The sequence below is a fragment of the Mixophyes fleayi genome, chromosome 3 (assembly GCF_038048845.1).
Source record: "Mixophyes fleayi isolate aMixFle1 chromosome 3, aMixFle1.hap1, whole genome shotgun sequence".
Taxonomy (NCBI): Eukaryota; Metazoa; Chordata; class Amphibia; order Anura; family Limnodynastidae; genus Mixophyes; species Mixophyes fleayi.
The window spans coordinates 17,737,982-17,765,896 of NC_134404.1; the positions used below are offsets into that span (position 1 = coordinate 17,737,982).

The window sequence follows — 27,915 nt, forward strand, 5'->3', positions numbered from 1 at the left end:
GCCAAAGTAATATGTCATAGGGCTGAGGATGGGGCGACCGGAGCCAGCGTCTGACGTGTAATGAAAGTTTTCAATCTTGTGACAATAATCCCATCTCCCCGGCACCACAATGAGACATGTGAAACTGTCATTAGACCGGAATAACAGCCGGGCCGGCAAATCAGTCTCAAAAGCCGAAGTGTAATAGTTATACAAGTGACAGAAGCGAATGGACACTGAGTTATGACAATATATTAAAGCCGCTTGTGTTAAAATGAATATTATACACCTCCTGGAATAGATTAATTTGGCCGTATTGCGGACTAAACCCCATTCATCAGAATACAGCTAGGAGCCAGAGGCATCACCGAGGCACTAAGAGGCACTACGAGGCACTGGTTTCTGCTTCCACAGCAATACAAGCTTCTATATAGTCACAGAATGCTGTCAAAGAGCAAATAATATACCTGAAATGTGAGGAAACAGCCAACATGTTTAATTGCTAACTAAATCTATCCAGCACGCTACCTGTCTCATCTCTGGCAGTTACCATCTACCTTGTATCATTCTGTGCTGCTGGGTAAGCCAGTCTGAATGACAGATTTGCAGTCTTGATAACAGAACGGCTCTGTACAGTCTGTTAGATTCTACACTGAGGGCTGCATAATAATTTGCTTTCCTGCCATTAAAAGAAGGGGTGTACTTGGCAAACGGGTGTACTTGGCCATCACTTCCCTGTTCTATAACCGCTGCCGCTCCTCCGTTATCTGGCATCAATAGGCGACGTGGGGGAAAGAGTAGAGTTATGCCAGAGGCAGTATCAAGATCCCGATATAACGCTCCCTTCTCTCATACCTCCCTCCATCACGGTGCACAGTGATCTCATCATACGGTTACAACATTTGTAATCTCCCATTGTCAGTCAGGAGCAGCAGCCATTGGAGAAGGGAGGAAGAGGCACCGTCATCGGCCTGGTCACAGAAATGCAATTCAGACATAACCCAAGTCATATTATAGAAATGATTTAAAGAGTATTTCCAGGCCTGGATCACTGAGCGCCTCAGGCAGCATCAAGCTGAGAAACAGCCGCGTGGATCGGAAAAAGGTGCCTCCTGGTGCGATACTCTTTACAGCCTTATTCAGATCAATAAAGATTGTGCACCACACGAATGATCAGTTTCCGCTCATCTCTCTATGATGATCCCTCTGTCTCATAAACCTCTCTGCTCCTTATAGCCAAGGATGTTAACATAGAACCAACAGAGAAGAAGACTATAGTGCAATTTTGACCCTTTTCTAAATATACACCAGAGCACAAACCACACTTATAAAGTGTATTAATACTGGTAAATCTCTTGTCACAGCCCGTTTACAAAATCATTCTGTGAAAATCCACCGTAGACACCACCTTTCCTTGAAGGACCTCTCCAAACCTGGTACAATTGACCAGCGATAAATGTATACATTGCCCACGTACCACCAATTATAAGATGTATATCTCCTCTCAAGAGATTCTCTTTAAACCTCTTTAATTTGAGGATGTTGTTTGAAGCTGCAGTGAAGAGTGCCGGAAGACGCATATGAATATAGGACACTTCACGTCTTTAGGCTTATCGTAATTTAAGAGGTTTCTTCATTTACTGAGCAGAAACACAGATTAAGTATTTATAGAACCACAACATCATCATCACATTTATTTATATAGCGACACTGATTCCGCAGCGCAGTACAGAGAACTCACTCACATCAGTCCCTGCCCCATTGGAGCTTACAGTCTAAATTCCCTAACACACACACACACAGACACTCACACAGACTAAGGTCAATTTTGATAGCAGCCAATTAACCTACTAATATGTTTTTTGGAGTGTGGGAGGAAATCTGAGAAATTGGAGCACCCGGTGGAACCCATGCAAACACAGGGAGAACATACAAACTCCACAACACTAACGATCATTTATGAGAAGGCCAAAGTGAAAAACCACGGCGAAAATGCTCTTTTGTGAGGTCATGTGCACCAAGCCCCCTACTCACTTGTACTTCAACTTTACAACAAATAAAGTTGGCAAGTATGAGAAACTAGTAATGTTTTTTTTTACAAAGATGTTGCCACTAGGTGGCACTGTCCGGTCAATAGCGATGCATGATACCATGACTAGCTCCCACTAACATGAATAAATGTAAGTATAGGATACCATCAACATTCTGCTCCTCTTATTCATTATCTGTAGATTGGATCAGTGTTTATCTGAAGGTAAAGTGATGCACATTGTACCGTGTATTCCCAGAAGGTTTGATAAACTGTTCCTTGCACTCGTGTTTATTATTCAGAACTAATATCCCGAGGACTATTACCCCTGTGCCACTCACCTCTCCATCTGGGTCCAGTGCCCACAGACTTCAATGTGTTCTCTTGTTAGATTAGGAATCTAAAATAAACACAAGTGTATTACCGAGCTGCCGCAGGAAGACGGAGATGTTATTATAGCAACAGAGCACTTTATATCAGAACAACTAGGTGATGTATTATAAATGTCACACGGTCTTTCGTCTTACTCAAGTGATTAGAGTCGTTACAAATTATCCGACTGATTGGCGATACCCCTACGGTACCCACACCCGACTCACCCGCTTCTCCATGCCGGTCGTCATTACTGGTAGCAGAACTGGATCCTTTCCGGCCGTCACCATCAGAGATGGCACCAAGATCTTAAAAAAAATAAAAACACAACATCCCAAAAATCAGAAATGTTTTTACAAAAGGTCACCGCAGACGCCCGACTACAGGAATCGGCGCACAATAGGGTGATGTGAATTCCTAATAATGCTATATTCTTCTCCAACATGAACTGGTCTCATCCTACGCTGCACCAGAGGCCCTCTCTCCCAGTCATCTATACTGTTGTCCATAGCAGCCAATCAGATTCTAGCTATTGTTTTCTAGAACGTACTAGAATGATAGCTAGAATCAGATTGGCTGCTTATGCTTTTTAGAAAGTTTAGTAACTCTACCTTTTAATGTTAAATACCAGAGATATGACGTATGGGAGAAGGAAGAGGATAAATCTTCACCGCCAAACCGTACACAGAGAGGCAAAGATTTGGGGGTGAACATGCAACGGTTCAAATACAAGATCACGGAGATATCCAGTTATGTAGAACCCACTATCTTGCTGATATGTTCCATACCAGACTGTAGCAGCCCTGTACGTGTCAGAATATTGCACAGAACCTCTCACAGGACTCAATCCGGCCAATGGCCTCCATAAAGCTGACTAACTACCATCATCATTTATTTATATAGCACCAACATCTTCCGTAGCACTGTACAATTGGATCCAATCCTTAATGTTTACATTGACAAATGTAAAAGTAAAAATATATTTAGTGGCTTTAAACTAAGTATTGTCTGTTTCCCTGATTCATGGAGACTAATTATACTTGTAGAGTAGGGATTATTACTATAACATAAAGTCACGATCTGTATGCCCCTAGTATGTATGAATATCTGACACCTGTCACTTGCAGATTACAGCTGTTACATTATTGCTCAGTCCCACAATGTCATCATATTTCTAGCACTAGGATACATTGCTGTAATGTTCTGCTAGTAAGATTTAAAGCATAGAAAACTGGAAACTGATTATTTGAAGTGTTTCAACATTAAGGACGGTGTAGTGTCAGGATGTGAAAGGTTTCAAAATGAAAATACATCCTACTTATAAAACCAGTTCATTATCCTGTAAAATGACTGTTCTACCAAGGTCTATGGGGTATTAATACATCAGCCTGCCAAGCTCTCCCGTCCCGGGGCACACGGTGTGTAGACTATAAAATATCTGAATAATTTCCTTGTCGGACCCTTAATTATATGCAAGATTTGAATTAATAATCACTTGAAAAATGGTGTTGCCAAACGAATCCTCCTAGTACGGTGTATCACATCTGTCCATATACAGCAGCCAGGAACCTGCGGCGTGCCGAAGATTAACTCTTTGCCGAGTCCATTTCCTAATATCTGCCTCACATTGATTACAGGAAGCCTATTAGCTCCCTTTAGAAATGCAATAGGACCCTATCGGTTAGTGATAATGGCAGCGCAGCTGACAGAAGATGTGAAGGTTGCTGTGGACCTGGAGGAATAAGTTTACAGACCTCCCAGATGATAGGCTACATTCAAGACATTAGAGAAGAGCTGTGGGCAGCTTCAAGGATCCTCAGGGGCGGGGCCAACTCACATCACTGCCATACACTTCACCTGCAACAACAGATGCTGACACTACCACACCTATCTTGTTTGCTGATCTACCCTGTCGCCAACCTTGACCTTTGTCTCTCCCCTCTTGTCTAACCCAACTCGTTGATGAGTGTTTTACTCTCTCCCACAGTCACATAACACCACCTCTGTGTGTGCTGGGATTACAAATACTTAGGCATATAAACTTCACCCAGAATCACTTCACATAACGTTACCTTCCAGTTGTGAGCAGTCGCTGCCCACTCCCAGGTCTTGTCCATGTTCCTGTACCAGTTCAACGGCCCTCTGACAAGTGAAGAAAGTGAAAAACGATTGAAGCAGATATAAAATGAGTTGGCTCAAATAAATATTAATTTGTGTCCTACCTGAAACCGCTCTTCTTAAACTGTGTGACATAAAATTGAAGCTCAGATTCACTTAGTATTTTGCTGAGAGGTATTTCCTCCGGGAGACCGACAAACAGTCCGCCTGTACCGTAGAGGAGACGGTAACAAGATTAGAACACACACGAGAAACAATCTGATTAGTTTCTTACAAGAGAATGTACAGCCGTCGTTGTGACCCCAAGATACAGGACAGATGCTCCAACACCAGGTCAATCTCTGATATCTATACAGGTTCCAAACACGGAGAATTGATACTAATCACTGAGACATCACCAGAGCGACGAGAGTTAGAGGGGAGCAGCCCGTCGTTACAACGGTGTAATCACATCGCTGTCACAATAGCTGTTCTGTATCTCCTTTATCTTGTAGAGAAGCGTAAAGGACAAAAACAACAACAAAAGCTACATTTGTACAAACTGGTTTGTTTGTCATTGAATCACAGACTTCAATAGAACAGTATTTTTGTGTTTTGTGCTGACTGCAGTCTCTTTAAGAGCCGCAATGTATATATACACAGACATACTGCAAGTCTATTATTACATAAACACGAGATACTTTATAGAGAACCTGGAGATCACAGTTTGAATACAGGGACACAATAAATCAATATATAAATCTATATGTATCTTCTTGTCAGTATATTCATTGTAGACACTGGGTATAAACTAATTAAACCAATGAATACAATATTCTATTTCTAGAAGCAACGGAGGAATGATTGTTTGTAGCCCATAAGACAGAAACCCCAGAAATAATGTAACGTTATACCTCACTATGTGCACACAGTGTAATGTAACGTTATACCTCACTATGTGCACACAGTGTAATATAACGTTATACCTCACTATATGCACACAGTGTAATGTAACGTTATACCTCACTATGTGCACAGTGTAATATAACGTTATACTTCACTATGTGCACACAGTGTAATGTAACGTTATACCTCACTATGTGCACAGTGTAATATAACGTTATACTTCACTATGTGCACACAGTGTAATGTAACGTTATACCTCACTATGTGCACACAGTGTAATGTAACGTTATACCTCACTATGTGCACACAGTGTAATGTAACGTTATACCTCACTATGTGCACAGTGTAATATAACGTTATACCTCACTATGTGCACACAGTGTAATGTAACGTTATACCTCACTATGTGCACACAGTGTAATGTAACGTTATACCTCACTATGTGCACACAGTGTAATGTAACGTTATACCTCACTATGTGCACACAGTGTAATGTAACGTTATACCTCACTATGTGCACACAGTGTAATATAACGTTATACTTCACTATGTGCACACAGTGTAATGTAACGTTATACCTCACTATGTGCACACAGTGTAATGTAACGTTATACCTCACTATGTGCACAGTGTAATGTAACGTTATACCTCACTATGTGCACACAGTGTAATGTAACGTTATACTTCACTATGTGCACACAGTGTAATGTAACGTTATACCTCACTATGTGCACACAGTGTAATGTAACGTTATACCTCACTATGTACACACAGTGTAATGTAACGTTATACCTCACTATGTGCACACAGTGTAATGTAACGTTATACCTCACTATGTGCACACAGTGTAATATAACGTTATACCTCACTATGTGCACACAGTGTAATGTAACGTTATACCTCACTATGTGCACAGTGTAATGTAACGTTATACCTCACTATGTGCACACAGTGTAATGTAACGTTATACCTCACTATGTGCACACAGTGTAATGTAACGTTATACCTCACTATGTGCACACAGTGTAATGTAACGTTATACCTCACTATGTGCACAGTGTAATATAACGTTATACCTCACTATGTGCACACAGTGTAATGTAACGTTATACCTCACTATGTGCACACAGTGTAATGTAACGTTATACCTCACTATGTGCACACAGTGTAATATAACGTTATACCTCACTATGTGCACAGTGTAATGTAACGTTATACCTCACTATGTGCACACAGTGTAATGTAACGTTATACCTCACTATGTGCACAGTGTAATATAACGTTATACCTCACTATGTGCACAGTGTAATGTAACGTTATACCTCACTATGTGCACACAGTGTAATGTAACGTTATACCTCACTATGTGCACAGTGTAATATAACGTTATACCTCACTATGTGCACAGTGTAATGTAACGTTATACCTCACTATGTGCACAGTGTAATGTAACGTTATACGAGATGGATTATTCCGGCACTTTAGTAATATCTGGGACATGAATTCAAAGTTCAGTTATGTAAATTCTTCACTAGAGAAATGTTAATAGATGGAAAAATAAATCCCTTAAGAGGTGGCAGCGCACAGCACTAATGTGATGGATAGACTTATAAACCGGCGACGACTGCCACAAACACAGCAAACTAAAGATGGATTTCATGTCAGGGAATGAATTCTCCATCGTGCACCCAGACAAGGCCTCTCCTTATTATTGTGTTATCCAGACCGCTTGGTCCGGACCGGTCCTACAAGAAGGGGCTATCACTGTATGTATCTGAGTAGGATGTATACAGCACAAAGGTCATATCTTATAATGTATATTACACAGGTGTCCATGGACCGTTGCGGATTACACAGAGGACCACATACAGCGCCAACGCCTCTGATTATCTAACTACAAATCATTAAAGTGTAAAACAATAAAATAAGTAAAATAATTAACTAAAAACAAAATACTGAACGGCATCTAAAAAGCAACAGGGATATAGCGGCACAGACTAGAACTGCTTGAATTACAGCAATACAATTCGGCTACTATGAGCCCTCTTGCAGCTTTTACTAAACGCATTGCTTTATCTTGCTAGCCTCCTTCAGCAATAAATTTATATCATCATGTCACTGTTCTGAGATTTGACTCACAGCTGCAGAGAGATAGGGGAGCCGTGTAATAATTCAGGAACGGACGATATAAAGACATGGCTACAAAGTACAGCACTATAACGCAATATAACCGTTGTCAGATCATAGTAGGTGTAGCAGTGAGCTGTGCACTGCAGAGGAGACTGGACGGGAGATTCAATTCCGGTGGTGTGTAGTGAACATGTTACCATCATTTAGAAAGCTGCGGAATTCCCTTCACATCTGCTGCCCTGCATGTAAAAGTCAAAAAAAGCAACTTCAAATATTAATTCGAAAGTTGCTCTTACCATGCTGCCATATTTCTGTGGATGTCTGTCCCACATCCTAAGTCTCTGACTCCAATCATTCTCTGAGTGTAGTGTCATAGATCTCGTTATATTCATGGGTCACTCACTGACAAATCAGCCTTCAAACACATGGTCCAAACAGTCGGCCCCCCTACATTTCATCTAAGCCATTCCTATGGAGGGAATTCAACGCAGAGCGAGAGTCCGTTGTGCACACTTTTGGGTATTACGGTAGCTTAAAAAAAAAATCAGCAATATTTTAACAGCTGAACATCCAGCGAGGAGCTGAATTCCCCCCATAGCGCTATAAATCTCTACTGAGGCGCTGTGGAGTGTCAGCTCTACGAACCAGGTAGCAGGTTAGATCACGAGGGAGAGTACCCTACGCGAGGGACGGGAGTATCTTGTGATATGAAGACTACTTTTATAAACCAGCTTAAAACGGTCAAAGAGAGAACAAACTATTTTTTGCTTTACAAATCTGGCATGAAACGAATCCATGTGATTCGATTACAGTGTGTTGTTCTTTTCAAACGGCGATTAAACATTTATATGAAGCCAAATGTTGCAATTCGTGAGATGACGGGATAATTACCTCTTTCACATACGCCGCTCGTGCCTATGAAAGGTGGAAGCTTATCCTGCGATAAAAACAGAGAAATAAGGAAAGATGAAGACAAACTTATTATTATTATTACCATTTATTTATATAGCGCAACTAATTCCGAAGCGCTGTACAGAGAACTCACATCAGTCCCTGTCCCATTGGGGCTTACAGTCTAAATTCCCTAATATACATACAGACAGACAGACACAGACACAGACGGACGGACGGACAGACACACACACACAGACTAGGGTCAATTTTGTTAGCAGCCAATTAACCTACCAATATGTTTTTGGAGTGTGGGAGGAAACCGGAGCACCCGGAGGAAACCCACACAAAAACGGGGAGAACATACAAACTCCACACAGATAAGGCCATGTCGGGAATTGAACTCAAGACCCCAGTGCTGTGAGGCAGAAGTGCTAACCACTGAGCCACCATGCAGCCCTATAAACAAACAATGTGGAGAAACAGAGTCAAAAACCTAGCGCCTGTGCCTTGTACATTTTAAAATGCTACTGATCGCAAGCAGCCCCAGTGCGGTCACTGGTAGGGGGCGAACGCAGGGTTTAGAAGAGGGGGGGTTTCCACCCCCCGGTAAAAAAAAAAAATAGAGCGAGAGAGAGCTGCTCCATTTCGGGGAGTCTGAATTCTACAGCAGCCGCGGCGCTGTCAAGAAGCATCCGCGGCAGTGCTGTATTATACTACAATACAGCACTGCCACGGGCGCTTCTTTGACAGCGCCGCGGCTGCTGTACAGTATCGTTGGTTCCCGGAGGGGGGGGGGGGTTTTCTGGAGAACCAGAAACCTCCCCTGCGTGCGCCACTGACCGGTTAGTAATGAACCGATTGACAGGATTACTGGTTTAGGCTACAACATGGCGGCCTCCGCTGCGTGCAGACGTCCGGTGCACTTTACGTATAATAGTAACAAACGCCACCGCTGTACTGCGGTGCAGCTGGAGACTTCCTATAACAGCCCTGATGAAGCACTCGGGGACAGAACTTCCCGAATGATGGAGAATACAATCTGATCTCGGGGCACCGCATGACAAATGATTATACAAAGTCTGTCTGCAATGAGCCAGCGTGATAAATTCTGCATTATGCAAAGTCACCTCTGAAACAGGAGCCATCCGTCATCTGCGTATTAGACCCTCGTTCCTGGGCTTATTGATATATCTTATTGCACACATTTGTTAGGGACTCTATTAACTCTTTTATCCCTATCAAATAGGCGCCTCTAATAGGAAAAACTATTTCTGGATAATGCCATCTGAATGATAGTTCTGTAATTCAATGCCGCACCCCCTTGGACAGATCCAGGACCCCCTGGGACAGATCCGGCACCCCCTGGGACAGACCCGGCACCCCCTGGGACAGATCCGTCAATGTGAAAAGCTTATTTAAATATTTTTTCCCCAGGAAGCAATGCACAGTCTCCCTACAGCTACCCATTGTTCTACTGAGACCGTTTCCAGGGGTTGGTCACACCGGTGATCAAAACCTGCGCTGAACGGATGAGTCACAGGCTCATAGATGCCCCCAGGATACCCCAGTATGTTTGTAATGCACATTGCTCCACACCTCCCTCTTGGGCTTCTGGCTGTTGTAATTCCAACAGGACTTATCTATGTAATAAAAGTATTCTAAACACACACATGTGACATGTAATACATTAATTGTGAGAGTGATGAGACATCTTTAAGGCATAAATAAGGACTAAATTAGCACCGACAGGGAATAGGTGCATCTGGGCAAATGTACCGCGGGTGAGGGGCTCATGAATAATGTTAAAGCTCATTATCATTATCATTACTTACTGATAGAACAGATCTATGTATTACTGTAAAGATTGGTGGAAGGTTGAGGTCATTAAGTTTCGCTGTGATGGGTGGAAATAAAGGGGTCAGTAAAGGATAAATATGGACCCAACTCTACACTCTGTACTTAACTATAATACAAACACTTCATCCACATTACCAATATCTAAGTCACCCAGATTTAGAGACGTTAACTCTATAGTTGCAGGACAATACATTTATAGGTTCCTAGTGACTGGATAGGCTGCATTCTCAGTGATGTCACTGGTTCCTAGTGACTGGATAGGCTGCATTCTCAGTGATGTCACTGGTTCCTAGTGACTAGATAGGCTGCATTCTCAGTGATGTCACTGGTTCCTAGTGACTGGATAGGCTGCAGTCTCAGTGATGTCACTGGTTCCTAGTGACTGGATAGGCTGCAGTCTCAGTGATGTCACTGGTTCCTAGTGACTGGATAGGCTGCATTCTCAGTGATGTCATTGGTTCCTAGTGACTGGATAGGCTGCATTCTCAGTGATGTCACTGGTCCCTAGTGACTGGATAGGCTGCATTCTCAGTGATGTCACTGGTTCCTAGTGACTGGATAGGCTGCATTCTCAGTGATGTCACTGGTTCCTAGTGACTGGATAGGCTGCATTCTCAGTGATGTCACTGGTTCCTAGTGACTGGATAGGCTGCATTCTCAGTGATGTCACTGGTTCCTAGTGACTGGATAGGCTGCATTCTCAGTGATGTCACCGGTTCCTAGTGACAGGATAGGCTGCATTCTCAGTGATGCACCTAGATACGAACGGACCATCTCAGCGCTGCGCTTCAATAATCATAGCATTTTACATTGTGCATCCAGTGCACTTTGTGACTTAGGCCCACTGCGTGCACTTTAAGTGCTCCCACACACAAACAAGTTTAAAAGTTACAAGCAACAACCAAGAAATCATCCTATAATCCCCCCTTGTCAAAGTGGCCACTAAAGGCGCTGTTGTGAAGGGAGTCAATGGGGGCAGATTCCATTGCTGGCTCCGAACTAAATACCCCCCAATGGGTGACGTAACATTTACATTGGCCAAACATAAACCGTGAACGTCGCCCTGGATGATAACTGCAGTAACGTGCAGCTGTGTGACAGACAGAACATTTATAAAGTGAAAGTGAAATTATACTCCGCTTATAAATAGTGCAAAGCTTCCCTTTACTTAAATGAATCCTGAGTCCAGCTGAAACCTTTATCTCTTACAGATTTAGAATCCCTCAATTATTTATGTTGGCAAAGGAAAGTATTTAGTTCTGCTCTGGTTTGTACTAATCTATTTAACTCCTGCACTTAATGGCCGTCTGGCCTGTCCGTGTCAGGAACACCTCGGATATCAGAGCCCAGCACGGCTCTTTATCCGGGAGTGCGAGGTGAGGAGGAGGTGAGAGGAGCTTGTGGTGAGAGGAGCTTGTGGTGAGACCAGGTTGTAGTGTAGCCGGATCACTTTCTTCTGCTGTTTATCAGTACAACACACTGACAGTTACTGCTGAAGAAATGTCTGAATATCCCTTTAGAATGTTATAAATACTCACACAAGACAATATGTGGGGAAGCTGAATATCTGAGCGACGAACGTCCCAGTTTTATTACAGCTGTGGCTCTGTCGCTATTATAAGCAGACGGTGTTTCGTTTCAGACGTATTCAGTTCTGGATGTAAACAATTTATGAGGCCGTATCTTGTATCCCGGCTATTTTCCGATAAGTGGCAGCGGGTCATGTAGCGTTAAAGTGTTGGAATTAGGAGATCTGGGCACGTTGTGGATTCTCACACTGAAGGCTTAACGTGCGGGATCAGAAACTCAGCACCAATCGTCTTATTTCACTATTTAAAAATGTAAAACAGAGACTGCGACTGGCGTGGGAAGATCCTGGTTATAGAATTAAAGGAATGTTTTTGCTTTTGATTGGCCTCCCAGTTATATGAGGCAGGTTTATATATTAGTATCCCGAAATGTAACCTTTATCATTTCCACTAAGTGCAATCTCTGTATTATATATAGATATGTGTGTTACTGTACATTGCTGCTAGTATCAGAAACACTGCTACAATAGTGTAATATTTACCTTTTCACCAGGACCACGAAAAAATATTTTAAATGTTCTCTGCAAGTTTTTCTCCAGCTCAGCCTCAGCCACGCCCTAGGAAAACAAACCGAATGAAAACGTTGTACACAATATACAGATAGTACATGAGAGGCATCCGTCTAATACAGATGCCCAGGGCCATCAAATCAAACTAATATTGTCATCTGGTGTCTCTGGTTTAATACAACTACGGAGGGTCACAGGACGTGAGATCTGCACTGATATTGGGTAATTGGCTCAATATTGTAGTTTGAGTCCCCTGAAACAAGCCGAAAATCGATTGGATCAGTATTGGACGTGTTAATAAATGGAGTCATACACTGGTTGGGCTCTGATCATCTTATAGTCCTCGGTCACCCAGCCTACGCTGGCCAACACAGTGCAAAGAGGTGCCACACAACGGTGACCTAATTAAATGATGACCTGTTATGGATAGACCTTACTGATCAACTCCAACTGGATGTTATATTAATCTGTCAGATGGGACCATACAAAGTGCACATGTCAGCCATTTTGTTCTGTCATACATCAGAGGTAGGCAACCTGCAACTCTCCAGCAGCTGTGGAACTACAAGTCCCAGCATGACCTGGCAGCCAACAGCCGGAGAGCCATTTCCTCTGATCTATAGGCGACGGCTCACCGCTGACCTTGGCTACCGTTCTGTATTCAGACGACATCACAGAATGAACAGATTGATATAACAACGAGAAGACTTACCGGTTCCTGGAAGTAGATCTGGTAGTCAAACAGAGGGTTGGATTTCACCCTCTCACTGGCTCGGACTTCGGGGTCAGCGGGAAAGAACGGAGTATTGAGCGACGCCACAGCCCTGTGTAGGTGATATGTGCAGGTTTATAGAGCTATGGAATATACAGTATACAGTAATCACAGGATACGTTCTGAAGCCGTTCAACAGCCACCGTCCTCCATCCTCCAGTTATTGGAGCACATTTTCTCCTGGACAAACCACATTGCGATGTAAGGGGCACAAATTAAATTAAAATACCAGCACACAAATAGCGGGCAGCTTTATTTTTACACTGAGAGCTAAAATGTGACCCCTCCCAACTCCAAGAGGTATATCTACTAAATTCGGGTTTGAAAAAGTGGAGATGTTGCCTATAGAAACCAATCAGATACTAGCTGACATTTTGTAGAATGTACTAAGTAAATGACAGTTAGAATCTGGTTGCTATAGGCAACATCTTCACTTTTTTCAAACCCACATTTTAGTAAATATCCCCCTAACTCTGTCCACACATTTTAAGCCTCCTTGTAGCCCCCTTCCCCCCTTAGCACGGTTTTGCCACCTTGTAGCTGAATTCCCTCCTACCTGATGAAATTATCAGACTTGCAGACACTCTCCCCAATTAATGAATCTCTAACAAGAACAGACACTTCTGTCCCAAATCTGGACGTATGTACACTAAGTATTAGAATACACCCAGACTGGCTTTTCTAGGGAGTGTATACGAAGCACAAGAGCCAATGATGGGGGGCGCTCTTGTTACCTCTCTCATAACACTGAGAAATGCCATGATCTGATTGGCTAGAGATTGTTCTATTTCAACGCAGTTCAGAATTGGGGACACACAGACGTGCAGGAGATGAACCGCGATGACAACTGCGTTCTGACCCTAGTCAAATAAACACCTTAACTTTCTACGTATGTATAAGTGTTACCTGACTCTTTCCGGATAGAAAAGGGCCATGTTCCAGACGAGAGCACCGCCCCAGTCATGTCCAATAAACGTAGCCTGGGATATACTCTGCAAAAACAATATACAAAACACTCAACCGCTGGGACACAACAGGACAAAAAACACATATAAGAGTTGCTCTATAAAAGCCCAACAAATGCCGGACATTGACACTCTCTATTAATAAGAATAATGATTGTTCCCACGCAGGGATGAATGGAAAAGGTGCGAGCGCAGATGGGTGAGTCCGGCTATATGTAATCATCGCCCCCGGCTTCCTGCCATCAGCGCTGTAGTCTGTGCCTGCAATGAGTGCACTTCATTATCCAGTGCAATATGCACTTTACTCTCCCACAGGACACTCCAGACGCTACAGAGAAATCCTACCCTGATATACTGCAGGAAGCGCTGACCTTTACAAGCTCCACACGTACATTATATTACACATATTAAGTGCTGCAAAATATACATCTTTATACAGCTGAAACATTACAGAACCGAGTCCTATTCTGCAGGGAGTCGGATCGCTGTGTCTATATCTAACTTTATTACACTTCATTCCACCATTAGCAGCTATGTCACATGTAGCTTTAACCTGTTATGTGATTGTAACAGGTAATGTACAGTACAGACAGTGCTGGTAGCTGGATATAACCGACCTGGAACACGCACACTACTGTTACATAGACATCCATGTAGTGATACCCAAATGACCATCCTCCAGGCTGAGACCCCTCTCCTGCTTGGCTGGGTACAGAGGAGTCCCACACAGAGAACAGCAAAACAGAACAATAACACCACACTTGGACACGAAGGGTTAATACATTGGGGTAAAGGTATCAAGCTGAGAGTTCTCCGGCGGGTTTGAAAAGTGGAGACGTTGCCTATAGCAACCAATCAGATTATAGCTGTCATTTTGTAGAATGTACTAAATAAACGACAGCTAGAATCTGATTGGTTTATCGAACCCACCAGAAAACTCTCAGCTTAATACATTTACCCCATTGGCTCCTAATTAGTCTTCATCAGATACATTTTCCAAGGAGTTAACATGGTTTTGATGATCAGATGCAGAAATATGAAACCATGAAGCAGGAAGAAAGCAATGTCTGACTCTCGCGGCCTCCTATAAAACAGAAGATAAATCACAGAAAACAAAACGATGGGATGTCCTAAGAATAGGCATGATATTATGGATAGGTGGTAAGGGAGGGGGCGGTCTCTTATTTATATACAGCCGGATCCTTATACTACGTTCGTTACTAAAAATATAATAAAGGAATCCAAACCACTACAAATGCTGAATTTCGGCAGTAAGAGGAGGTCCCTCCATCCACAATACATCATTTAATGTAGGAATCCATAGCTTGACCTGTGGGCTTAGTGCCGGTTTCCTTAGTGGCAGATAACTGCATTGGCCGCACTGAGGGGAGGTATCATTGAACCATAACACATGGGGGTAGATTTATTAAGCTGCAGGTTTGAAAAAGTGAGGCTGTTGCCTATAGCAACCAATCAGATTCTAGCTTTCATTTATTTAGTGCTCTCTACAAAATGCCAGCTAGAATCTGATTGGTTGCCATAGGCAACATTCCCACTTTTCCAAACCCGCAGTTTAGTAAATCTAGCCCATGGTCTTATTCCAGGTCGGTGGAACACTTTATACTAGGTCTGGCTCTCCAGGTGTGGTGAAACTACAAGTCCCAACATACCCTGCCTGCTATCAGCTGGCTATCTATTGGCAATGCATGCTGGGGCTTGGAGAGCCACAGCTTGGCCAGTCCCGCATTATACAGGATGTGAGATACCGTCGGTGTAGTCGGCTTCCTCCACATTCCTGGGGGTGAAGAATTTAAGTCCAATTTTCCAGCATAAACCATGAGGCATTTGGAGACGGGAGAATTACCATGTTATACATACTGCAGACCGGCTCTCCAACTAATGGCTTTGTTGTGGCCCACACATCCATGACATTGTATGGTATCATTTCTGTATTGGACCTACAAGCACCTGGCTGTAAGACACTTCCTGCCCTCTTCACATACACACCAGCTCTGTAATATAGAGAGCGCTGCTCAATAATGGGGGGGTAACAGCAGATCCACCTAATAGCTGCTAATTTACACCGGGGAAGTCATGTTACCATGTAAGAGGTGCAAATACTATTTTATTAGATGCAGGGAAAATAGTGCCTGCTTCTGCATGCAGACCATTGACACTTTCAGGGGCAAACGCAGGATTTGTAGAGGTTGGTTTCCACACCACGCCACCAGTGGGTGTGACCAGCATGCATGGGGGCGTAGCTATAATCTTAGACAGTGCTTGGCTGCTCTCCAACTCTTCCTATCCCCATAATATACATGGGCAATGCTGCGTGCACTACTGTTGGGTGCACACAGCTCTCCTTTTTCAAGAAGAGCCGTGTGAAGCGGGGGCAGGGTCCAGCCACCTCAATTATACAGTGCCCCAGGCTTGCAGGGGGGTTTCTGGACACTAGGAAACTCCCCCTTGGTTTGCCTATGACTTTTTATGGCCTTATTCTTCAATGTAGAGTTCACTTAGGGCATTCCCACCATTTAATCTGAACGACCCCCCCCCCTCCCCAATGCAGAACAACATTGTTCTGCCAGGGTGCATCTTCTAGCTGGATTTACCCCTCCCTCTATATGAAACGTAGGTGCGACTCTACAGAAACCTGGGGAAGGGAATATTTAAATTCATTCAATCTCTTCAAGAGCCCAGAATCGGCAGGGGAACATGAACCGTTCATACACTCACACGTAAATGACAGACGTGACACATGCAGGCAGAGGGTTAAACACGGATAGTGTGAGGTGCACAGGGCTGGCGAGCCCAGAGGAGATATAGATATGTCTTTTATACACAAAGCGCCAGTATGAGTCATTGTACATCAAACGCTTTATCTTATTATCCCCTGACATAACCTCCTGTATAGAGTCTGAGAGCTGTGAGTGTCATGAGACAAGGGAGCAGTCACTGGCAGCTTGAACACAGCCTGGGGACATAGGCCTCCGTTCATTGTAACATTACTCACCAATCCCACACTCTCCTACTGCAAATATAGACAACTCCGGCCTTGTTCACAGATAGGAACAAAGCAAGAGAAAAATAAGAAGCCAATTTGTACCTGGACGAACCTGTAGCGATGCAAAGGGCAAACACATTTATTTATTTATGCATGCAGAGAAAATACCGTCTGCTTTTGCATGTAACTCACAAACACTGGACAGCTTTATTTCTACGCTGCAAATCAGAGTTGAGCTAGAACACGCTCTCTCCCAACTCTAAACCTGCCCCCACATTGAAAAAGAACAAGGAAAAACAAAGACTGTTCTCTACCTCGTTCTCATATCCCCAGACCCACTGTGGTCCCAAATTACGGTCAATGCCAAAAGCAGGAAATGGGATTCACCATGTTTTTAGATAGGAGGGATATTTTATAGTTTCTGATTTCCTGGATAAGAAGCGGTCGACATTGGGAGGAGCCAAAGATAAACCCCAGGATGTTCCCAGTGATCTGGCATGTACTGACGAGGAAGGGTCCTGGGTCTGACAAAGCAGATGAAGCCGGTGACACCGCCTGTATAATTATACTGGATTATATATAACGCATATAGTGAGCGTAAGGCTAGACGTAATCAGGGTTCGTGAGGAAGATCTTCAGCATTGAATTCTATTCAAGAAGACTCTTCTGCCCGTTGGTTAGTTACGTCCTATAGACGAATCCTTCATTCACCTCGTTCTAAACTAAAGAGAAGTGTACAGTCTATGTAAGCAACTTGTAAAACCACTGAGGAACAAGAAGCTTTTGGAAAGCCCCATCAGAATGATTGCTGGTATCGCCTCCGGGTTGGCCCACGTTTCTCTCTTCTCTTGTGGAATATAACAGGGACACGTTGCACAGAGATGCGTTATATGGTATTTGTCAGATAAACTAAGAGTTTAATGTAACTTTTAACCGAATAAAACCCACAGTACTACACTACTTTAGCTGTCTTTTCCGTCAGGAGACATCTTTGAATCTAGGAAGAGGGCTGGTAGACCTGGAGACGTAAAGTTACACCACCAGAGGGACGCCTGCAGTTGGTTCAAACCCTTCTGAAGGAACCATCACCCAGGCTTGGGTCCTAAAGCCTATATGTAAGTTTGTAGGTCATGGACCTATTTTCCGCTATAAATGGTACATCATCATCTGTGCTTTTTTCCATATGCAAGAGAACCATACTGGGAATCGCCATTTGTGACTTAAGATCTAAAGACCAGGGGAAAACTATTTTTGAAGAAGGTCGTATAAGGAAGAAGAAAAAAAAAAAAAAAAGACGTCACCAGATTATCTCCGCACTGTCCTCTATGGATGACCACTACAGGCTATACCAGAAACCACTTCACATGTAGAGCTGCTCTAATCTTTATTGTATCCACAGAGGGTCCATGAGCTTCAGGGACTCACGGTGACCAATTTAGGGCTTAGTTACTGGCAGCAGCTTGGGCAACCTCAACCCTAAATACGGCCCTATACGCTCACCGTGCTGTGTACGCAGCACAAGCGACTGTCTAATTAGGGATCATTGGTCCCTATGAAGAACTGATTGTAAGAACACGTGAACAATGTGACCATTGGACCCCATGGAACACGGATGGGCAGCTGATCGCAGGGCTCAGCGCACCTATTTGAATTAACCACAAGTGAATGCACAGATGATAACCACCACCTTGTATGTAGCCCCAGACAATACTAACCTCACACCACGATGGACCCTAGCAAGTACCCCATCATACGGTCATCTCTAAACCATCAAGCAGGAAAAAGCCTCCTGTAATCCCTCTTACAGCCTGGTCCTGAAGCAGGGGTAGGACTGTAATTCCCATGTGGCACAACGAGAACCATATCTAAAACCCAATTTGTGAAAGCTCCCTTCCCTGGCACACTTGTCACACGGCAGCACCAAACCCGACTACCAACAACCAGATGGAAGAGGAGACAGCAGCAGAATTACACATAGTCCTCAAAGCTTTCCATGTACAGAATATTATTTAGAAGTGTTTCTACATTACAGATCCGGGAGTTGGTTCAGTGAAATCAATTCTCTTGAGACAATAGACAGATTGAAAAGAGTACAAATCAGTGAAGTTGATGAACATTCCCCCATCGATCCAACTTAAATATTTCTCACTCGTGGCTACTGTAGTGCACGACAATGACTTAGTAACATACACAGAAAGGCAATTTTTAAGCATGAGCAGAAGTGACTCCATTTTGTTGTAGCACACTGTAACAGACATTGATCACATACTGAAATACATGGTGACACTATTCTGTGCGGTCCTCATAAATAATTCACAGTTCCGATAAAGAAAACCATGTAACCCCTTAATCCCACCAAGCTTTAGCCTACCCTGCTTTACTGCAGATTATTCTTATGCCTGTCACTCCATTACAGTATATTTTCCAGTGCAATTATTACATATTTTTCCATATATATGGGAAACACAAATTACTTAAAGTGCATCAATCCCCTGTTGCATAGATAAGACTTAAAGGAGCTTAGAATACTCCCTCTCAGCCTCTCTTCATTGAACGATATCTCCCCTCCAGTTATAATTATATGCAGAGTAACGTTATCGTCTGCTAGAACGTTTCAGTCTTGTTGGCCGAGAGACAGAGGGGAGACCGGTGCCAGAAAATAACCCTGATAAATGAAATCGCTGGACATTTATTCCCAGCGGGGGCAGAAACACAGGTCTAAACCGTGCCCCCCACCTCTCCTCTATCTTGTTATAAAATACAGAGGACACAAAATAAAATTGGAGCAATACAGCCTGAAGGAAAGCGCATAGGTGAGACGTACAGACGTGATTTATCACACTCAGAAACACAACAATAATATATACACCACTCACCAGCTTATCCAGGAAAATGACCAAGTCCTAGAAAAGAAAATAACAATATCTATACTGACAAATAAGAATAAAATACAGAAAGGAATGTACAATTGATTTTCTTTTTACAGGTACATAAATGTCAAAGGCTAAATTCACAAAAGTATTTCTGGCTCTGGTATAAAAACAAAATATAATTTCAGAGACCTTTTCAAACTTCTTCTCTATTTTTTTGTATTTTTTTTAGCAATGATGTGTATAGATATTATTTTTTTTAAACCCACCAATCATTACAGATTCCTAGGGGGTATATTTATTAAACTGAGGGTGTGAAAAAGTGGAGATGTTGCCTATAGCAACCAATCAGATTCTAGCTGTCATTTGTAGAATGTACAAAATAAATGACAGCTAGTATCTGAATGGTTGCTATGGGCAACATCACTTTTTCAAACTTGCAGTTTAGTAAGTCTAGCCCCTAATATTTCCCCCTTTTGCATTTACCTAATATAAATATTAAGAGGTGAATGTACAAACGTTCTTGTTCTTGGACTTTACCGAGTCGCTGCAAAGACGCCAGCACATCTGCATGCGTGGCTAACCGTGTAACACAGTACCATTGTTTGTTCTCTCTTCTTACAGCTCGTAAGAAAAGATTCACAAACAAATCAATCACTATTGTGTTGGTGAATATTAAGATGAGTTTTTAAAACTGTAAACGGAGCTAATATTTCCAGAAACCAAGTTTCATATTAAATGAAAACTTTTAGTTGTTTTTTTTTCCCTGTCCACTTTATGGTTCGCTGGGTTGATTAAAAGGAGCAATATAGGCGGTACGGATAAAGTAACAATATTTGTAGTTCATCACGTACATCACACTCTTACAAATGGTTATGACAGAACAGACCCAAGATAAACAGGACAGCGTTAAAATACTACGCTGCAGCACTTGCCTATATTAGGATAAGTTTGCACTTTGGACCCCCGTTATTCCGTCCGTAATGTAAAATCTTTTTTTGGATGGAACACTCAGTTTCCTCCATTGTTTGTCAGAGTTGAGGAAAGGGATATGTACACTACTGGTCTGTCCACTTTGCCTTTAGACGACATGCAATTTTCAGAAATGTGGTGAGAGAGAGGACAGAGGGGACCTCGATGTCCCATTATCCAGACACCGCGGTCACCGGCGGACAACGGTGTAAGAATGTCCAAAGTGCATATGTCACCAACAATATGTGAAGATTTTCCAACATTGAAAGGAATTTACAAATCACACAGTGCATATAATTGTATTCTTCTCTATTGTTTTCGGAGTCACATCAAAGATCCTCTACACCCGTTGGGACACACAGTTACTAGAGGATTCATAGAAGGTTGTGGGCTTCTTTGTTTCCTGGAAAACTGCCGGAATAAATCCCCCGCCTGTCAGGGGTCATCCAATAGATGTATAAGTTTGACAGATCCCCACCAAATAATGGTATCTCATTCACAGGAACACTAAATATACCCAAGGTGGTTATTCCCCCCCCCTCCCCCCTGTTCTTCTAGTCTCCGTGTAAGTTCCTCTGCTGAACTGAGTTATAACGACCCTGAGCTCACACGTCCTACGTTACATACCTTGCAGAGCTCTTGTTGAGAATATTCTTCTATATCTAGAAAAAAAAAAAGATAATAACACGTTTAATTTAGGGCAGGGGGTGGAACAGTACACCAGACATAGGCAACGGGAATGAAAACCAGTCGCTATTAGGGACAGATACCCCTACAGACAACAACGCTGGTAGACCCACGGACTGATGACCGTAGGCTGCATGTTGGAAGTGACAGACAGACAGGACGCAGGACAAGGTCCTCTTTGGGATGCTCAGATTGCAGCTAGAGTGCACGTGGGAGACAGAAGTCTGCAGCAGTCTATACATGGAGCTAGGAAGCCTGAGATGTTCCTTGATAAGTAAGGAGTAGACACAGCGGTGTGTGGAGTTTTGCAGAGCAAGATAATTAAAGAGAGATAAAATGGTGGAGAGGGAACAATTTGCTCTACAGAAGAGGCGCCCAGCCGGTCATCTGTGACGCTCACAGCGGTGCAAGGATCCAGCGCTCATCCTACAGTTATAGAGGGATTTATTTTGCACCTTCCACTCGGCAGAGAAGCACATCAAAGATAAACTTAAGCCATGAATAAGGCTAAACTCAGAATAAAAACTAATTTAGTGAAAGGGTGGTAATAAAGTAATAGGAGGGTGGACTTGGCTCAGTGCACTTCTCCAGAAACCCAGCGACACGTCTAGCTGGTGGAGGCATCTTACAGTAAAGGAGAATTAGGCTCGCCCCTTAATGTCCCTATCCAAGATGTGGCCATCCAGTGCACTGTGTCCTGACAGTAACCTGCACTCGGAGGGGGGAGGAGGTGTCATTGGAGGTATATACGGTCAAATGTGAAATCTGGGTTGACCAGTAGCCTCGCTAATACAGTGAGGAGACAAACTGCACTGCGAATATAGCCCCTCACAGGCTGACCAGTACTTTCCTGCACTGAGGAGACCAGACAAGACAGAGAGAGGCTGTATGTAGGTGATCTGTTCTCCTCTAGGGGTGAGTTGGTTTGAAGATCTGCAATATCATTAGACAATGCCCTGGCACACTAGGTTGTCCTCTTGTCAGCAGAGTGTTGACAACATGGAAATATTGCTAATTTTTAACACTACATATAAGTTATGACTTGGAGACATCAATACTCCACATCCAGAGAGGATCTATCACCTACACACAATGATGTAGACATCTTGACGGCTGAAGCAATATCCGTGACAATGTGGCCTATTAACGTGGGCGATAACCACGATTGTCAGGTGTGTCCTAGACTCCATAGCAGTAAATCTAACAAAGGACAAAGCAGGGACTTGTTTAAAGTCTAAAGTGGCAGATAACAGAGAACAGTAACGTGCAGTGAAACAGATAAGCATGTCCCATACAACGTCAAATATCTTAGCTTCTCCTATATAAGGATAAATATGTACCCAGGTTATGTCCACTAATAAACATATTGCCAGTCACCATCCCTCCTCCAAGCAGCAGAACTATGTGTACGACGTGGGAGATCTCTGGGCTACTTCCTAACAGAGGCAGCCAATGGGCGGCCAAGGCTCTAAGCTCTCAGCGCTACAAACGAACACAGCAACATGTGCACCCCCCTTCCCTCTGTTTTTGACGTGGGGAGAGGATGAGCCGCATCGCCGAAGAGGATGTGTTACTCCCAAACTGCGAGGGCTTACCTACGTACCCTTTAAAAGCCTTAGCTGTGTATGCCCTTGTCTACACGTGACCAGAGAACAGATGCAAATCACTGACAGTCTCTGTGAATCTGGAGGTTCTCACCTTGCGGAGCGGAGGAGTCTCCGTAACCTTTCATGTCCAGCGCTATAACTCGGTATCCAGCCTCCGCCAACGCCGGCAGCTTCGGGAGAGACAGAGAAGTTATTGCTGCACTATTAAGGCTACAAATTGCTTATATGTAACGTAGCACATATATAAGGACATGCTGAGACTTCTAGTTCCCCAAGAGTGGGAGCGTCACAGCGTGCTGTAGAAGGTTCTCTCCTACCTGATATCTCCAGGAGTACCAGCTCTCCGGGAAGCCGTGACACAGGCAAATAACTGGTCCGTTTCCCATCTCTACGTAGTGAAGCCTCACGCCAGGCTAACAGAGAAGTAACAGAAGAGTTACAGATCAGATATCAGCTGTCAGTCAGACCTCTATAATACTAATATCAGATGGATGAGCCAGGATACCCCACAGTCACAGCGCTACAGGGGAACGCTGGGGGACCTGTAATAAAGCCATGATATTTACAAATGACATTATTACATAAGAACAACTCATCTGTCAGTACGAAGATTTCAATCCACATATGGCAGCACTTATCTCTGGCCTCCTGTGAGCCTTGTGCGTTTGGTATCTACTTTAATAGAGTGGAGAGTCAGTGTATGGCAGCTAGGAGGATTGTCTGCAAGAGGCAATCAGATAAGTGACTGGGTTTGGCTGTTAAGCTATACACAGATGTGACCTATAGGATACACGCAGCGTAACCTACAAGAGAGAGAGGCGCACGTGGACAACAAAAGGTGTTTTATATTGTCATTTTTGCATGTTGTTTCAAATTGAATTTCAGAGAGGAAGGGGCAGGGGGGGTTGTCACACCTAGTGACAACACTAGGGCACAAATCTGGAGCCCAAAATATGGAATTCTTTAGGGCAATTATCAGCGTTCTGCAAAATATCTGACAAAAATGTAATAAAGAGATCCTAACTCCCCTTAAATAGTGTACATATGGGTGTTCTACAGTACTGTTTAAAATGTATAAGTCTTATTTATGTGTTTTAAATACCTTCAATGAAAACAACTTGTCTGTTGGAAAAAAAAAAAGAGCTTAATAATAAACCAGACATATATTTCAATATGTCATCACGTTGAAAACTAAACTTCACTTCAGCCGGGACTTAAGCCTATATAATATTACTAAATAAATGTTAGAATTAGGATTTCTTGGAGGAGGTGCGGAATAGGCTACAGACTGGCTTCTGTACACCAAGCCGGGCTGCGGGAGAGATGAAATGTCATTTTTATTGGGTTCCACAAAGCAAGATGAATGGGATCTATAAAGGTATGTCCGCAGGTACCATTAATTAAGCTACATTGCACTTTTGAACTCATGCTGAAATATAACCCAGAGCAGTAAAATGTATGTTCCTGATCAATGCTTTACTCTCTGAACAGAAAATAACGATCTCCCCTCTGTTGTGTGTGCAGTGAGATCTGGTGAAGCACCAGGAACTAGCGGTTAGAGGCAGGGGGTGTTAATTCTCTAGTAATAGATCCTGGGGGTCAAAGTTCATGTACCACCCAGAATCCTGGAGGGGGAGAGGGGTCTGCTACTGTAAACGTATAGACTATAATAAATGTTATTGGCTACGATGTAACACATCGTGCAGTTGTACCGTTAAGCTGGGTACACTCTACAGATATCCGCCCACACTGCTGGACGTGAGTGTGTACACACTGCCATATTTACCCGACATCGGTCCATCGTTGATCGGGATTTTTAGGAAGTTTAGCAAACTAAATCAACAGACGCAATGTGTTTTGGTATGATAAAACACAAGGGTGGGGGCATACACGTTCTTGCAAAATATGACCAAACGGTTGTTTATTATGTGATCAGCACAATAATTGCGTAGATGTATACCCTACTAAACTCATCGCTAGTTCTCCAACCTTCCCCAATACAGAGCAAATGTTTTGTAAGCTAACATGGCATATAAATTCAGGATCAATTCATTGCCAAGGCTGGGTAGGATGGTGGCTTAGTGGTTAGCACTTCTACCTCACAGCACTGGGGTCATGAGTTCAATTCCTCACTATGACCTTATCTGTGGGGAGTTTGTATGTTCTTCCCGTGTTTGCATGGGTTTCCTCCGGGTGCTCCAGTTTCCTCCCACACTCCAACAACATACTGGTAGGTTATTTGGCTGCTATTAAATTGACCCTAGTCTCTCTCTGTCTGTCTGTCTGTCTGTGTGTGTGTGTTAGGGAATTTAGACTGTAAGCTCCAATTGGGCAGGGACTGATGTGAGTGAGTTCTCCTTATAGAGCTGCGGAATCAGGGGCAGAACCTGGGTGGGCAGGGTAGACGCACATCAGCAATGTACAGTAAGGGGGTGCAGAGACCGATGCGGCTGGTTCAAGCTCCGGGCATCTCTCAGGTACAGGGTCTTTAGCCGCATCACTTGCACCAGGTCAGGTGTCAGTGCCGACTGACAGTGATGACAGCTGTGTATGCAGCTAGAACATGTGTTTGCAAGTAAGAGAAACTACATTTTATGTACAGTACAGATTAAGAACATCTTGATTTACATGTTTCTTGTATATAAAAAAAATATATATTTTTATTAATGATTATAGTATTAAGAGTTGTAAACTTATTTGATAAAATATTTTGGTTTTCCATGCGTTCTGATGGGACTTTATATTACACATATACATTGTATCCTGCAGTGAGTTCTGTGGGTCTACATACGACAAGTAATGTACAGTGAGAGCGGACTTATACACGGGACAAATGGAATCGTATCTCGATCTCCACTTGTATTTGAATCCAGGTGTACAAGTTACACTTTTTTTCCCCCTTTAAACTCAAGCTGTATTCACATTTAGATTGACAACAGACTCACCCCTCAGACACGTATGTACATATGTATGTATGTATGTATGTACATCATGTCTGGTTTCCGCCCCCTCCACTCCACTGGAACTGCCCTGGCTAAAGTCACCAATGACCTCCTCTCTGCTAAAGCCAGGGGCCACTTCTCTCTTCTCATCCTCCTTGACCTCTCTGCAGCCTTTGACACCGTTGACCACCCCCTCCTCCTTCACACCCTCCAGTCTTTCGGCCTCTCCGGCCCAGTCCTGTCCTGGTTCACCTCTTACCTTACTCACCGATCCTTCTCTGTCACCACCTCTGGGTCTCTCTCCCCCCCGTCCACCCTTCCAGTCGGGGTCCCTCAGGGCTCTGTTCTGGGACCCTTACTCTTCTCTCTATACACCTCGTCCCTGGGTGAACTCATCAGCTCCTTTGGCTTCAGCTACCACCTTTACGCTGACGACACTCAACTTTACCTCTCCTCTCCTGATCTCTCTCCCTCCCTCCTCTCTAGGGTGTCCGCCTGCCTCTCTGCCATCTCCTCCTGGATGTCCTCTCGATTCCTCAAACTTAACCTTGCCAAAACTGAGCTCATAGTTTTTCCTCCCTCTCATACCTCATCCCCTTCTGACCTCTCCATCACTGTCGACAACACCTCTATCTCCCCTGTCCCCCAACTTCGCTGCCTTGGTGTCATCCTCGACTCCTCTCTCTCCTTTGGCCCCCACATCCTCTCTCTTGCTAAATCCTGCCGCTTCCAGCTGCGTAACATCGCTCGCATCCGGCCCTTCCTCTCCCAAGATGCCACCAAATGCCTTATCCACTCTCTGATCATCTCCCGCCTGGACTACTGCAACCTCCTCCTCACTGGCCTCCCCCACTCTCATCTCGATCCACTTCGATCTGTTCTTAACGCTGCCGCTAGGCTTATTTTCCTTTCCCGCCACTCCTCTTCTGTCTCCCCCCTCTACCTAGCCCTTCACTGGCTCCCATTCCCCTTCAGAATTCTCATTAAGCTCCTCACACTCACCTACAAGGCCCTCGCCAACTCCACTGCGCCCTACATCTCCACCCTCCTCTCTATTCATGCTCCATTTCGCCCTCTCCGTTCTGCCTCTGACCGTCGCCTCTTTTCCCCCCTTATAACCTCGACTTCGCCTGCACTGCCCCCATCACTGGAACAAGCTCCCTCCCTCCATCAGAACTTCCCCTAATCTGTCCAGTTTCAAACGGGCCCTAAAAACCCACCTTTTTCTTAAAGCCTTTCTGTCTCCCACTTAACTTCCTACCTTATCTTCTGCCTCTGTCCCCCTACTCTCCCTCTCTCACCTGCGTCTCTCTGTCTGTCCACCCCTCCCCTTAGATTGTACGCTCCTCTGAGCAGGGCCACCTCTCCTCCTGTTTCCACCACTTCTAACTCTGCTCTCCAGCTACTTAGCCCTCCTTCTCGAGGGTCCTCCACCCCACGTCCACTCTCGCTCCCTCCTCCCCCCTGGGGGTCTCCCTGTCTTCCGCGCTCTCCTTCTTGGGCCCCGTCGTTTGCGGATCCTCCCTCCCCCTTCCCCGCCCTCTCTAGCTGTGCATTGAGCTTACTGAGTTGCTGTGCTTACTGTACTGTGATGTCTCCCATTGTATTGTAATTTGTTTGTCTCTGTACGGCGCTGCGGATGCCTTGTGGCGCCTTATAAATAAAAATTAATAATAATAATAATAATACATAAACCTTTTATTCTATAGGTTACAGACGCAGTTGCTATGAAGT

At 43.8% G+C, this 27,915-nt stretch overlaps 1 protein-coding gene across 2 annotated transcripts in view; it reads right to left on the reverse strand.

Moving 5' to 3' along the window:
• EPHX2 (epoxide hydrolase 2) overlaps positions 1-27,915 on the reverse strand; it is a 61,735-nt gene that overhangs the window by 15,934 nt on the left and 17,886 nt on the right. The window contains exons 7-18 of one of the 2 annotated variants that reach the window (XM_075201145.1): positions 23,557-23,652; positions 23,331-23,409; positions 21,573-21,607; positions 19,980-20,006; positions 14,041-14,126; positions 13,075-13,186; positions 12,336-12,410; positions 8,405-8,450; positions 4,603-4,705; positions 4,453-4,522; positions 2,608-2,688; positions 2,350-2,408 (exon numbers count right to left, since the gene is read on the reverse strand). In XM_075201145.1, coding sequence (XP_075057246.1) covers positions 2,350-2,408; positions 2,608-2,688; positions 4,453-4,522; positions 4,603-4,705; positions 8,405-8,450; positions 12,336-12,410; positions 13,075-13,186; positions 14,041-14,126; positions 19,980-20,006; positions 21,573-21,607; positions 23,331-23,409; positions 23,557-23,652 — 869 coding nt within the window. Of the gene's footprint in view, positions 1-2,349; positions 2,409-2,607; positions 2,689-4,452; positions 4,523-4,602; positions 4,706-7,320; positions 7,753-8,404; positions 8,451-12,335; positions 12,411-13,074; positions 13,187-14,040; positions 14,127-19,979; positions 20,007-21,572; positions 21,608-23,330; positions 23,410-23,556; positions 23,653-27,915 lie in introns of those variants that run through there. The other variant, XM_075201146.1, reaches the window with a different exon arrangement.